The sequence below is a fragment of the Cimex lectularius genome, unplaced genomic scaffold, assembly GCF_000648675.2.
Source record: "Cimex lectularius strain Harlan isolate CLEC.00 unplaced genomic scaffold, Clec_2.1 scaffold146, whole genome shotgun sequence".
NCBI classification, from domain to species: domain Eukaryota; kingdom Metazoa; phylum Arthropoda; class Insecta; order Hemiptera; family Cimicidae; genus Cimex; species Cimex lectularius.
In genome coordinates, this window is record NW_019392741.1 from 84604 (window position 1) to 98745 (window position 14142).

Consider the following 14142-nt stretch of genomic DNA (forward strand, 5'->3'; position numbering starts at 1 on the left):
ATCAAATATGTCGTGTAAACCATATACACTTATAAAATCTGAACCTAAATTTTCCTAATTTACCTATCTATCTTTGGTTGTAAAGTAATTAGTTAATTTTGCCAGTCAAATATTCTATAGGCAATTAATTAAGGTTTTTAGTTGAGATAAAACAGTCAGTGTCAGAAGAAGTCACATTAGCTCAAGTGGTAGAGCAGCGGCGAATCCACGACACGCAAGAATGGCACAATTACACAGAAGACAAACACTTTAAGCCCTGAAGATGATCTCAATAAAGATCGAAACGTTGGCACGATAAAGAAAATGTTTTTCTGAAACCTACATCACACCAGACCGCATCTCACGATTTCTAAATAAATATCGATTAACGGTCACTAATTACCACACAAATTTAAAAAAAAAAACTTTCTTACGAAGTCTGTCTTCCTCCGAACTTTCCCTCCCTAGAATCCGCTCTCAATTTAAACTTTTCGAACTTGCACTAAGAAGGGATTACTTTGATATTGTTTTTGTATTTAAATTACTAAACAATCTTCCAATACTCTTTTTTTTTCTTCTCTCAACTACCGCTACACGTCCCTTCGCACTCTCTCAAAACCCACAAACTATTTTATATTGAATTCCAAAGCTCTTAACTGCATGCTCTCTTCTCCTCTAGACTGCATGATGATCAAAAATAACAACTGCAATAACATTGATTTCTGTGCAATCTGTAAAAAAACATTTCCTAAAACCCTACTCTAGGTGAATTTTCTTACTAATTTATATTTTTTTAATTGCTTTTATATGTCTTACTGTTAAAAGTATATTACAATTTATTTCATTTGCTGGTTCACCTAAATCTTGCACTCTAGTCTTATTACATATCTAACAAGAGCATTATTTTCATTAAATATGTACCTATATATTGTAGTTTCAATGCTCTTTCAGCTTTGTTTCCTTTGCCTTAATTTACTTAATAATTATGTCTTTTTATTTTTGTTGTTGTTCAGTTTTTACTTTTTGAATTGAATTTTTATATTTATCATTTATAATATTACCATGTATATATGTCCTTATTCTTTTTGTGTATACATATATATTTTTTTTTTGTTATTGTAAAATGTCTTTTTATATTGGATTTCGATCAGTAAATAAATAAACGAGCAAGGTTTTCTGTAAATCGGGCATTGCCGAAGAGACGTGGGCCGCCTTTAGAAACAGGATATACGCCAACATCTCAGACCTTATCTTCCACAATTTTGAAGTGCAAGAAGCAAGGAGAACAGGAGATGGGCGTAATTAATTTTTTTTCCCCACTTATTTTTATTTTGCCAGACTCGTCTCGAACTCAAGAGCTGCCGACCGCGACCAGTTTAATAGAATGGCATTGTCCTTTGTCTCATGCGACTACTATCATCACTTAACCTAAATTAACTGTTACTTCAGAAGCTTATCGTTAACAAATTGAAAGGATTGAGCGGTATTTTTTTTTATTCACTGTATTCAATATGAAGTTATTATTTTAAAATATATACCATAAAGGAACTAAATAAAGGAATTTCTAGATATTCAGCAAGAATACGCGGAACAAAGGCCAATGTCATACGTGTGCGTATTATGTTGATTTAGTATGAATAATCATTATTCAAAAATGATGATTATTAATAATTAAAATATAATTTTTTAAGGTTATAAACTAAAATAAAAGCGAAAATTGTTGTACATTCATCCAGATTTGTAAGACAAAAAAACCAATTGCCTATAGAATTCACTAGTTTTCGTGGTTCGCTTGACCAGTTAAGTTTTTAGTTGAGTAAAAAAGTCAATGTCACATGCGGGATTCGAACCCACGACTTTCGTCTAGATACGCCGCTGCTCTACCACTTGTACTATCGATTTCGATCCACTCGGACACTAACTTCTCATCTCAACCTCACCTTTTGAACGTTTCCCTCCTTTTTGCCATACCAAACCATTTAAATTAATTTTTTTAAATAAAAACATGAATTTTTGGTTAATTTGGTTTACATTAAAATAAGTATGTTGTAATTAATATAACGACAATAATATACGTAGTTTGAATAAAAATGAGTGTCCGGTTCTTTTGTCTTGTACTGTACTCGATGGTACACGACGAAAATCTGGACAGTGGGATAGCATAGCGTAGAGAAGGGTAACGTTGCATAGCATCGGGCAGATGTGCACGGGGGTAATACAGTCTTATGGAAAATTGGTCTTTGGATTTGCGTCGGGTAGCGACGCATGGCGTTGCATCGGTTAAGTTCCTTGCTCAAAGTATTTCCTCGTGTGTGTAAACTGTCAAACACTTGATTTTGTAACGTTTTTATTCTCGCATTATTCGATAAAATAGGCACAATCTTGGTTTTGTTTTCTAAATCGCCACCTTCCAGTGAGTGAGGAAAGTGCAAGGTTGATAGGTTTAAGAGCAAGGACCGCGACCTTCGGGCTAACGGGCCGCTAAACACAGGATATTCGTCTAGTCCCCCTACTCGACTTCCTATTCCAAGCGAATTTAAACTTGTTTCTTTGTTTCTTTCCCCCAACGTCGAATCTCAAACCGTTAATCCTTTCTTTAAACAAAATAAGAAAAAAAGACGACAAATCGCTATGATTACATTTTACATTTATAAAAGCCTGTTGATTACACAGCATGTAAAATCCCCGCCGGCGGATATTATGCAAATTGGACTTTATTCGTAAAACAAACACTCTCGTAACTATTGTGATTCCGCAAATTGCTGGAGTTATCTCTGACCGGTTCACAACCCCCTTTGGACGAATCGGTTTTCGCCTCGGTGCCGCATTCCTCAGAGATGGACCCGTCGGTTTCAAGAGCCTCGTTCTTGCGTAACGAAGAAAGCCGATTTTTGTTTCTTTAAAATCTGCAGGGCAAGAATGGAAGCTTGGCATTTAGCTTTCAGTTTTGCCGGACAAACCGGTCCACCTTGTAACGTTAACATATGGATCAACAGTTTTATACCGGTTAACCGCCTTTTTTTATTTATTTAATTCCTTTCTTATTTTTCCTTGAAACTCGGGTTCACAGCTCCAAACCCCCCCCCTCCATGAATTCATAAGTACACTGCACTAAAATAGACATGAAAAATAAATCATACCTATTTGAAGATCGTGAGATGTGGTCTGGTGTGGCGTAGGTTTTACAAAAACATTTTCTTTATCATGCCAACGTTTCAACCTAATTGAAATCATCTTCAGGGCTCAGTGTTTGTTTTCTGCGTAATTGGGTCGTGGGTACTCTCAACACGACAGACAAGAATGACACATCTACGCAGAAAACAAACACTTTGAGCCCTGAAGATGATCTCAATAAAGATCGAAACGTTGGCATGATAAAGAAAATATTTTTCTAAAACCTACGTCACACCAGACCGCACCTCACGATCTTCAAATAATCATTGGCTAACGGTCACTAAATACCACACATAAATCATACCCTGAAATATACAGATATTTTCAATGTAGAAAATGGTATTAAAAAGCTATTAATCTTTCTGGCCAAAATCATTTGTAAAAATTCATCTTCACCCACATTAACAATGATGAAAGAAAACATGATTTATACACACTATCGTCACTTATATTTCTACAGAACTGATTCATGGCGCTTGCAGCATATTGAGGTCCGAAGACGTCGAATGTAATGTACAATATGCTGCAAGTGCCATTAATCAGTTGCAGGAATAGAAATGACGATAGTTTGTATAAATCATGTTTTCTTTCATCATCTTCACCCATATCAGGATCATATTAGAAGAAACTAAGTAACAAACAAGAACTATAATATGAACTAAATGGAATGTAATCAACTCTGCATGCATGTATGACTATACGCATGAGCATTTCTATCATCAAAGTAGCTTACACTGCCCTAACTCAAAAAATAATACATCCAAATCTAATCATTTTCATAATACCGAATGATTATTCACTTCGCCACCTGAAGCTAAAGACTTTTCAAATGCAAAAGACCTCAAGATTATTATAGCATACATCTGTAAAATAATTGGATCTAGGTGTCTTATGGTGATAATGCTCCTATACATTCTACATTCGACGAGTGAGGAAAGACATAAAATCTGAATGTCTTATCTAGGATAATCATTGGACTATTTTGTTTTTCATAACGTATAACGCTGTACCTTGAAAATCTGAGCGCATGGCAGCGCGCTGGCCAAGTTACAGCAAGCCGCTGTGTATCTTTACATGAACCAATTCGCCCAAAGATGAGCTTTTGAAATTTGAAACATAAATTAGTCCGCTTAGGACATTGTAAAAATTTGATCACTTAATATTAATCCTTTTCGAAAGGGGAGAATTTCAAAATTTGCATTTTTTTACTGACTGACTCACTGATCATCAAAATTATATTGATATAAATAAGGTATTTCCCGTATAGTTAAAAACGTCAAATTCGGTAAATATTTATCCAAATTAATACCACTATAGGGAGGGAGAGTGTAGTCTCACCATCAAAATTATAAGTATATAGGTAGAAACATGAAATTTGGTACAAAGATAGTTCTTATATTGTAAAACAGATAAGAATGTGAAAATTTCAATTTTCCCAAAATTAATGTCGATTGTAGGAGGAGTCTCATCATCAAAATTGAACGGCACTTCCCGTATAAGTAGAAATGTGATATGTACCTACAAATGTAGGATAAGTAAAGGAAAGAATCTGAAAATTGCAATTTTCTCAAAATTAGCACCACCTTAGAGGGGGGGAGGGTTTTGTCTTATTTTCAAAATTGTCGTATAAGACACTTCCCGTATAGACAGAACCGTGATATTTGGTAGAAAGATAAGGCTTATATTGTAAGTAAAGGGACAAATCTGAATATTGCAATTTTCTCAAATTAGTTCCATTTTAGGGGTGGCTGGGTGGGGTTGTCTCATCATCAAAATTACAAACTACTTCCCGTATAGGGCAATGAACTTCGATCTTTCAAGCAGAAATACATGCCATCAATGCTTGTGTCCTGGAAAATCTCAAAAGAGGTTACACTGACAAAAAAATCCTCATAACATCAGACAGTCAAGCAGCTATTAAAGCACTGGCATGTAAAAGAATTACATCAAAACTAGTCAGTGAATGTATCCAAAATCTCCAAAACCTGGGAGAACACAACAACCTGATGATATCTTGGGTGCCAGGGCACAGGGGAATTCTGGGTAACGAAGAGGCGGACAAACTGGCCAGAAGAGGATCTGCAAGACCATACATAGGCCCCGAACCTATCCTTGGGATAACAAAAACAAACATAGATTCCTCCATCGCAGAATGGATCCAAACAAAACAAAGAGAGAAGTGGATAAACTCTAGCGGTGCTAGACATAGTAAACTTATGCTGAAACAACCCTCACCAAAATTGGCAAAAACACTGCTGCAATTGGAGAGGGCAAAACTCAGAGGAGTGGTGGGACTACTAACCGGTCACTGGTATCTGAGAAAACATCTACACAACATGGGTATATACAGCGATGAAAACAGCCACTCATATCATCTTCGAATGCGAAGCAACAGCTCAATGGAGGTTTAACCTAGCGTACGAAAAAGACACAGGGAACCAAATTGCAGCAATAACAGTCAATGACTTGATGCTTCTGAGAAGAAGGATTGAGTCTATTGACTAAACTAGGGAACTGGGAAGGTACAATAAGCCAGAAGGCTGCAGTGCCCGGGGAGTGCAAACCCCGCTTCCTAGTATCCTTTTCTACCATACCATACCATACCATAGGGCAATGAAAAGACTGGAACTTTTTTTATGAGTTCTCTACCTTCCCTTCACTCATCTCTTCTGTGTGAGCAAACATGGTCTTGATGTCATTAAGAAACTGGCCAAGTGTTAACCAATAAAAATAAGAATTATCGGGCACATAAAAGTAGGAGTGAAGTGAGGTTGGCCACAAGTAGTTATTACTACTTTGATAGGCTGACTTTTTTTACTTTCTTAGGAGGGATTCTGGAACTTTTCTCTTTTCTTTTAAGTTCTCTCAGGTTATGGACTAAAAATGAACTAAAAAAGAATGGACTTGGCCACAGTGTAGATATCATTAGATAGAAAGACCAATATTTTTGGAGGTGGTCTGGAACTTGGCCCTTTTTGCACAGTTTGGTTTTAGTTGGGATAGTTTTCTCAAGCCAATAAAATCTTATAGTATTTTAAAACCATAAGAGAACCTCATCCCACGGAGCAAACGGTAGCGAAGGTTTTTGGTCTAGATGTGACAGGACACAAAGGAATTTTGGGTAATGAAAAAGCGGCCGAGAACCTATAATTTGGATGACAAAAACGAACACATAATTCTCCATCTCAGAATGGTTCCAAAATATACAAAAAGTGAAATGGGCAAAATCTAGACGTGACAGACACAGCAACCTTATGATAAAAGAACCCTCAGCAACCCTACATTTCTACAGATGGAGAGGGCTAAACTGAGAGGAGTGATAAGACTGTATACCGGTCATTGGCATCTAGAAAGCATCTTCATTCAATGATGACCCAATTTGTAGATTATGCAATGTTGAGGCAGAAACAGCCGCCCATATCATCTTCGAATGCGAATCCACCGCTCAATGGAGACATAACCTGGAATAAAGAAACCCCATGGAAAGGAATTGTAGCAACGACAGTCAATAACCAATCTCTTTGGGAGAAGGATCGAGTCGATTGCACTGGTCTAAGGAACTAGGAAAGTACAATAAGCAAGAGGTCTTCCGTGTTAGAACAACACAAAAACCCCACTGCTAGTCTCCATCATCATAATCATCTAGATCGATTAGTTTTCATGGTATAGTAGCAGCAACGTTTGGCAGTTCCATAAACTTTTAAAACTTGAGATTACATTAAAGGTATTGAGATAAAAATTGTTGAGATAAAAGAGTCAATGTCACGAGTGGGATTCGAACCCACAACCCCCGGCTAAATATTCCGCTGCTCTAACCACTTGAGCTATCGCGACTTCGCTCCATTCGGACATCAACCCTCCATCTCCGAGTGGATCGAAGTCGCGAGAGCTCAAGTGGTTAGAGCAGCGGCGTATTTAGCCGGGGGTCGTGGGTTCGAATCCCGCTCGTGACACTGACTTTTCATCTCAACCAATACCTTTCATAAAGGTTAATTAATTGAAAAAAAGTTAATTGGTCAATCAGACCACGAACTGTAATGGATTACATATAAACTTAGGTCTGTTCATTTTGGTCTGCCCACATTTGCTGTTTTGGTCTGTGAGTACGCGTTTTGGCTTTACTTCATTCTATAAAGGATCTTAAAGATTGATTAGAAAAATAGGAGCTCTGACAGACCAAAAAGACTAGGAAAGGGAGGCCATACTGCGGGTCCATTACTCCGCAGACCTCCAGAGGAACTGTTCCAATATAAACATTTTTTGTTTATTAAATTAACGAAACTTAAAACATTTTTCTAATCTAAACTTTAGATCAAATTGAATTTTGCTTATTTTAGCAGGTGTATAGTACGTTTTAACAGATTAGATATAAAATTCAACCCAACTCAATTCTTCATGGGGGTCCGTTTCATCTCGATTTTTCATACTCCCTGGGTTCGAAGTTAATACAAAACTGTTGTTTTTGCAAACCCATCTTTGTTCAATGCTCCAGCGTATTAGCCATTTTGTGTCAGAAGCTGGAGTGTTATGTAAGCGATTTAGCGAACTGAGACGTTTGCTCTTGTTATTTTCAGCCAACTAACCGTTCTCCTAATAGCCGTTTCATTGCCTAATCAATCCTATTTTCATGCCGATCTTTCTTACGGCGAATCAAATTTAACCCTCGGGATTTGGTCTTAGAATGACTGACGACACACATATATATTTTTTTTAATGTGTACCTTTTATGTTTCAGTCGGACTCACACGGTATTGGATTCGGAATAAAAAAGGAAATATTTTTTCTTAACTTGGAGGACGGCTATTTCGGCTGTCAAGTGAACGAGTCGACGGACTTCCTCCAACTTTACGAACTGTCAAGGCTTTGCGATGGAACCAACGATTGCTACAGGGGATCCGACGAATTGGCAAGGGAACTGAAATGTTCCAGTAAGTAAAAAATATCTCATATTTTTATGTTTAGTATTGTTATAGTAGAAGTACTGTTTATCGCTATATCCTAGTATCTCATCACCCTCGTTTAAAGTTAAGAATGAATATAATATTTGACCAATTCTGTGAAAATAAAATTTACAATAATAGAGGAGCTCTTCATTCTCAAGTAAGTAAGCAGTAAGCCCTAAGCATACAAGTAAAATATTACTTGCCTCAGTGGTTTTAAAGGAACAATTTTATACTTATTAGTATATTATGTTTTAAATTGAAAATATTGATTGATATAATTGTTATAATTAATGCCTCCAAACAATAATAAACAATAAAAATAAGAATTAATAGTATTTTTAATTATTTATTTTATTTTATTTTTTTATTGAAAAGAAATCAAAATAATAATTTAGTGATTATTTTGAGATGGTAGGATGCGGTCTGGTGTGACGTAGGCTTTACAAAAACATTTTCTTTATCGTGCCACGTTTCGATCTTTATTGAGATCATCTTCAGGGCCTGGAATTTAAACAATGTTTATAAATCCCAGGCCCTGAAGATGATCTCAATAAAGATCGAAACGATGGCACGATAAAGAAAATGTTTTTCTAAAACACCAGAACACTTCACACCAGACCGCATCTCACGATCTCAAAATAATAATTAACGGTCAATAAATACCACACATAATAATTTTTTTTATTGCAATGTTTTTACAACCTTTCTTCTCTGGTGGAGGAGAGAGAGTCAGTTATCTACCTTTCTGAACCTCTGTCCCATCATGCTCTATCCAGGTTGATTTTATTTTAATTTTTGATTAAATTTCCCTACTGGCTATTTAATTTTAATTACATTTGTCCTAATTTTATTTGTACACCTTTTTATTTATTTATTGTTTGCTTAATCAATATTGTATTACCATTAATTTATTACTATTTTAATGTATTCTTTTTTTCTTGAGAATCTCTTTCTAAGGGATGTTACATGTATATTGAAAGATCCTTTTAATTTAAAATATCACATTTTGGATTTTTAAATTTTATGACGCCTGACAATTTTTTAAATAGTTAAGGGCTCCAATTATTGTTACTTATTATTATAGCTCGTATATTTTTTATTTCTCGTCCTATTTTTTAGTTTCCTCTTTTTCATTCGATCTCTCTTCTCTTTCTCACTCACTCACTCTCTCTCTCTCTCACTCTCTCTCTCTCTCTCTCTCTTTCTCTCTCTCTCTCTCTCTCTCGTTGATTGCAAAAAAAGGCCAATATGACCTAAATCTACGAGTATTATAAATAAAGGGTTTCAATTTAATTCAGTTTTCTCTCTCTCTCTCTCTCTCTCTCTCTCTCTCTCTCTCTCTCTTTCTTTTTATCTTTCTCACTCTCCCCCCTCTCTCTCCCTCTCTCTCTGCCATCACTCTCTCTCGCTCGGTCGCTCTCTCCCCATCTATCCATCTCTCTCCTTCTCTCCTCTTGTAAATTTTCTTAAATTCTATTTTAAAGTTTGTGGCGTTAGTTCTGTCTTTGAACACATGCTATGTAGAACTGATCGACACTGTACTGGGTCGGTACATTTTTTCGCAGGTTTAAGTGTTTCATTCATGTGCGATTTGGCTTCACGCCATCTCCGTTGTAAAAAAACTTTTAAATAGCATGAAGCCCATTTAACACTATCCCTCTCGTCACGACGCAAGGTGAAAGGCGTGGAACAGTTATGCAATTGGCCCGTGCACTTGGGGCCTGCAGGATGCAGCTATGACGCTCGGAAGTGCATAACGGACCGCTGCCCCTTGAATCGACCTTGGCTCAGCTCGTTAATTGAATAACACCAGATAATTTTTATTAGTAATCACTCTTTCCGCCCAGTTGATTGGGGCTGTTCGCCTTTGTTCCTCCTCCGCCAAGGCCCGAGACCGTAACTGTTGCACAATCGGGTCCTCGAACGTCCCACGTTCTTCAAACAAGACATTGCTCATCGCCAAATAAAGATACAACGGGATATTTTAATTTTTCATATTTACAAAACTAACATGTGTTCACCTACCTCTAATATTTACAGAATTTTGCCAATAATTGAAACTTAAATCAACTTGATTTCTTTATAATTACAACAAATCAAAAATATAAATAAGATTATTCGGAAATCGAGAGATGCGGTCTGGTGTGATGTAGGTTTCAGAAAAACATTTTCTTTATCGTGCCAACGTTTCGATCTTTATTGAGATCATCTTCAGGGCTCAAAGTATTTGTTTTCTGCGTAATTGTGCCATTCTTGCATGTCGTGTTGCGTGGGCACTACGCAGAAAACAAACACTTTGAGCCCTGAAGATGATCTCAATAAAGATCGAAACGTTGGCACGATAAAGAAAATGTTTTTCTGAAACCTACATCACACCATCCCAATAATCATCGACTAACGGTCACTAATCACCACACAATATAAATAAGAAGATGTAATTGAAACATTTTTGAAGGTTTTGATTATTTAGCCCTGTTCATTAAACTCATTTAATGTAATACCAATCATTGGTTTCATAGTATAAATGGAGAAAAATCCATTAGAAAATTAGAAATATATGTTTTTAACTATAGTTTTTTCTTTTAGATGACTGTACGAAGGAATCCGGGGCAAGATGTGAGAATGGAGCTTGTTTGGACTCACAATGTCACTGTAATGACGGCTACGGTGGCTGTTCTTGTGAAGTTCCAGGTACGTGGCAACTTTTTTCCCCATTTGGCCTATCAGTTCTAAATTTTTTTCTGATTTTTAGACGAGAACGAGTGTAAGTACCGACCATGCGACGTGTTTGCCCACTGCACTAACACGTTGGGTAGCTTTCACTGCTCATGTTTTCCCGGATATACAGGAGACGGTTTCCATTGTCAAGGTAAAATACTCTTCTACTGGGAGAAAAATGTTTAAAAAAATGATCGCTATGTTCACGCTGTCGCGTTTGCAGATGTAAACGAGTGTGACGATCCAGCAGTTGCAGCACGTTGTGTGGCTAATTCCGAGTGTTGTAATCTGCCTGCTCATTTTCTCTGTAAATGCCTGCCAGGGTTTGAAGGAGATGGAGAGGAAGAATGCATAGGTATATTTGTGGTTCATGAAATTCATTGCTATATAAAAAAAATAGCTCTTTTAAAAATGGAAGACGCTTTCCTAATAATTTAATACTAAGTAGTAATATACTACTGAATACTTTGTGCTTTCAGATATCAATGAATGTCTCAATCCTCACGCGTGTGGTCATAATGCTGTTTGTCATAACATCCCTGGAAATTATACATGCAGTTGTTTAGAAGGCTATGACGGTAATCCATTTCAAGAGGTATGTCCAAATCACTCGCATTCAGTTCATGTTCATTTTGCACACTAAAATGTTGAATTTATAGTGCTTCGATGTAAATGAATGCTCGTACCAAGGCTCTTGCGGCCATGGTGCGATATGCAGCAATACAATCGGAGGTTACCAATGTGCTTGTCCCATCGGGACCACAGGAGATCCTGTCCATGGATCATGCGAAGATATGAACGAATGCGACCAGAACCCGTGTGGATCAGGTGCAAATTGCATTAACACTGTTTCCAGCTTTGAATGCAGCTGCCCACCGGGTTTTTACGGAGATCCTTACATCGAATGTACAGGTAGGTGTCTTTTGAAATATTACTCGGTAAGTAAAAGTGACAAATCAGCACAATTCCTTTCATCCTGATTAGTCAATTTGTATATATAAGTAGTGTTGTATTTAAACATTTAACTAATGAAAATGGAGAGGTGTGTTAACATGATTGCTTGACTAACCCAAAGATACAGACGAATGCGCTTCATCACCGTGTGGCAAAGGAGCGCTTTGTGTCAACACCCCAGGAAACTACAGCTGCAAGTGTAGAGAAGGATTCACCGGGATTCCAGAAAAGGAGTGCGTTGATGTCAACGAGTGTGGAAGGAGCAATTCTTGCGGTGTGAATGCAAAATGTGTCAACAGTCCAGGCAGCTACACCTGTTCTTGCCCAACAGGATTTTCTGGAGATCCACAAGTCTTCTGCCAGAGTCAGTTACTAACACTTTGTACAGTCCTATTTTATAGAAATATGGATCTAAAACTCTCCTAACAATTAAAACTCATAATAAACTGGGATTTTGCTAATTTAGGAACTATGGTTGATATACTAATATACTGACAAAATGTCCCATATTTCCTAAGTAACTTTTTTAATATCTTCTGCCCTCTCACATATTATTATATAATGAATACATCCATATTTCAAAATGCTTCATGGGCTTCTGCAATGCATGCTTGTACAGCAATATACCATTTTGTGTTTCAGCTCATTTTTACTTTTTTCTTTTTTTTTTCTTCGACTGTTTGCTTGTTCTCTTAGCATGTTCTACACCATCTATAATTCTAGATCTTATATTTTATTTTGGAATCAAGCTGCAATCTTTTTCTTCATTTCTTCTCATGAGGTAATTTTATTATTATTCTTTTCTCTTTTTATATTTATTTATACACTGATAGGCAAAAAAGAGGACACCCCCATTTTTTTAGTAACTACTTGCAATCGTTATAATTTTTATTTTTTGTTTTTAATGGATATTTTTAATGAAAAATATAAGGTATAGCTAAATAAAAATAATTAGATAAACAATTACACTGAGTAAAACAATTTCACCAAAAATATTGTTATTGGAATAAAGAAAATATTCAATTCAGTATGGAGTGTATCCTCCTCTTGCAGAGTTGATCACTTGCTTCGAGATGGCATCAGTTTTATGTGTTTTGAAAGTAGTACTGTGGAATATTTTCTTACTCCTCCAACATTCTTAATTCCTGTAAATTTTAGCATTTAGGCATCACTGAGTGATTTTTTACCCTCTTCGACAACTCATCCCAAAGGTGTTCCATTGAGTTGAAGTCGGGACTACATGATGGCCAGTCCAAAGATTGAATTGAATCCCGTTCTGAGTAGCCACCAACGATCCTAGCTGTGAGGTGCCGTGCCTTGTCATGCATAAAAATAAAACCTTCACCAATTAGTGGCATATAAGGAACATCTTGATAATATTCAATGTATTGAACAACTGTTAGGGAAACCTCGATGAAAATCATGTTGGTGCGACCTTCCCTAGAGATGCCTGCCCAAACCATAACACGATACACCTTCATAGCTTCTCCAGAATGAAAATGTTGCTGGTAGATTTCACTCTCCTGTTCTACAAACCCTCTCTTGGCCATTAGGAAACCTCAAACAAAACTTTGATTCATCCGAAAGCAAGATTTTAGTCCAGTTGATGTGATTTCTTGTAAAATTTAACCAAGCTGTTCTGTGCCTTGTCAGAAGTTCTGGACCAGTGGCCTTCACGCACACAATCCAGCTTCTGAAAGTCTTCACCTTACAGAGCATAAACTGACAATAACATTTTTAACTTGTTGAAGTCGTTGCTAGATCTAAACAGTGGTAGAATGTCGATTACAGAGTACATTCAAAGCAATAAAACGATCATCTCTTTGAGATGTAATGCGATGGCGACCTGATCCACACTTTCTTAAGTAACCTCCAGTATTTGTTGACTATGGAAGACCATTTGGACAATTGTTCTGGGAATGTTAAGCACTCTGGCCACATTGTTGCTTTTTCCATATTCCAACAATGCTATGATTCTAGCCAAATCTGTATCACTTAAAACCATCACTCAAACAAATTCGAAACTGAAAAATGACACAACTTAAAAACTACTGGAACCTTAAAAAAAAGGTTTTACAGAAAAACCAACAAAGAAGAAATTGACTTCGAAAATTTATTTACAAAATCCAATTGTAAATTCAACAGACCAAATATTGTTGTAAGATAATATTTGGAAGATTGTCTAAAAGATAATTGAAAATATTAAGGGTGGCCACTTTTTTGATTATCAAATATTTTCATTTTCAAAATGAACAACTTATACACACTATGAAATATCTTTTTTGCACAACTATTAACAACTATGTTATGTTAATTTTATTTTATCCCAATCAATTATTGCACATAATAGTTAAAAAACAACAGTGTGTTATCG

General features: G+C 36.4%; 1 protein-coding gene across 1 annotated transcript in view; it reads left to right on the forward strand.

The window, feature by feature from the left end:
- The window catches only part of LOC106669909, a 153882-nt gene that overhangs the window by 68564 nt on the left and 71176 nt on the right, over positions 1-14142 (forward strand). Inside the window, 7 exon segments of the mRNA XM_024227096.1 lie at positions 7889-8081; positions 10683-10787; positions 10849-10965; positions 11038-11169; positions 11294-11409; positions 11474-11726; positions 11890-12132. Of these exon segments, the coding sequence (XP_024082864.1) occupies positions 7889-8081; positions 10683-10787; positions 10849-10965; positions 11038-11169; positions 11294-11409; positions 11474-11726; positions 11890-12132 (1159 nt within the window).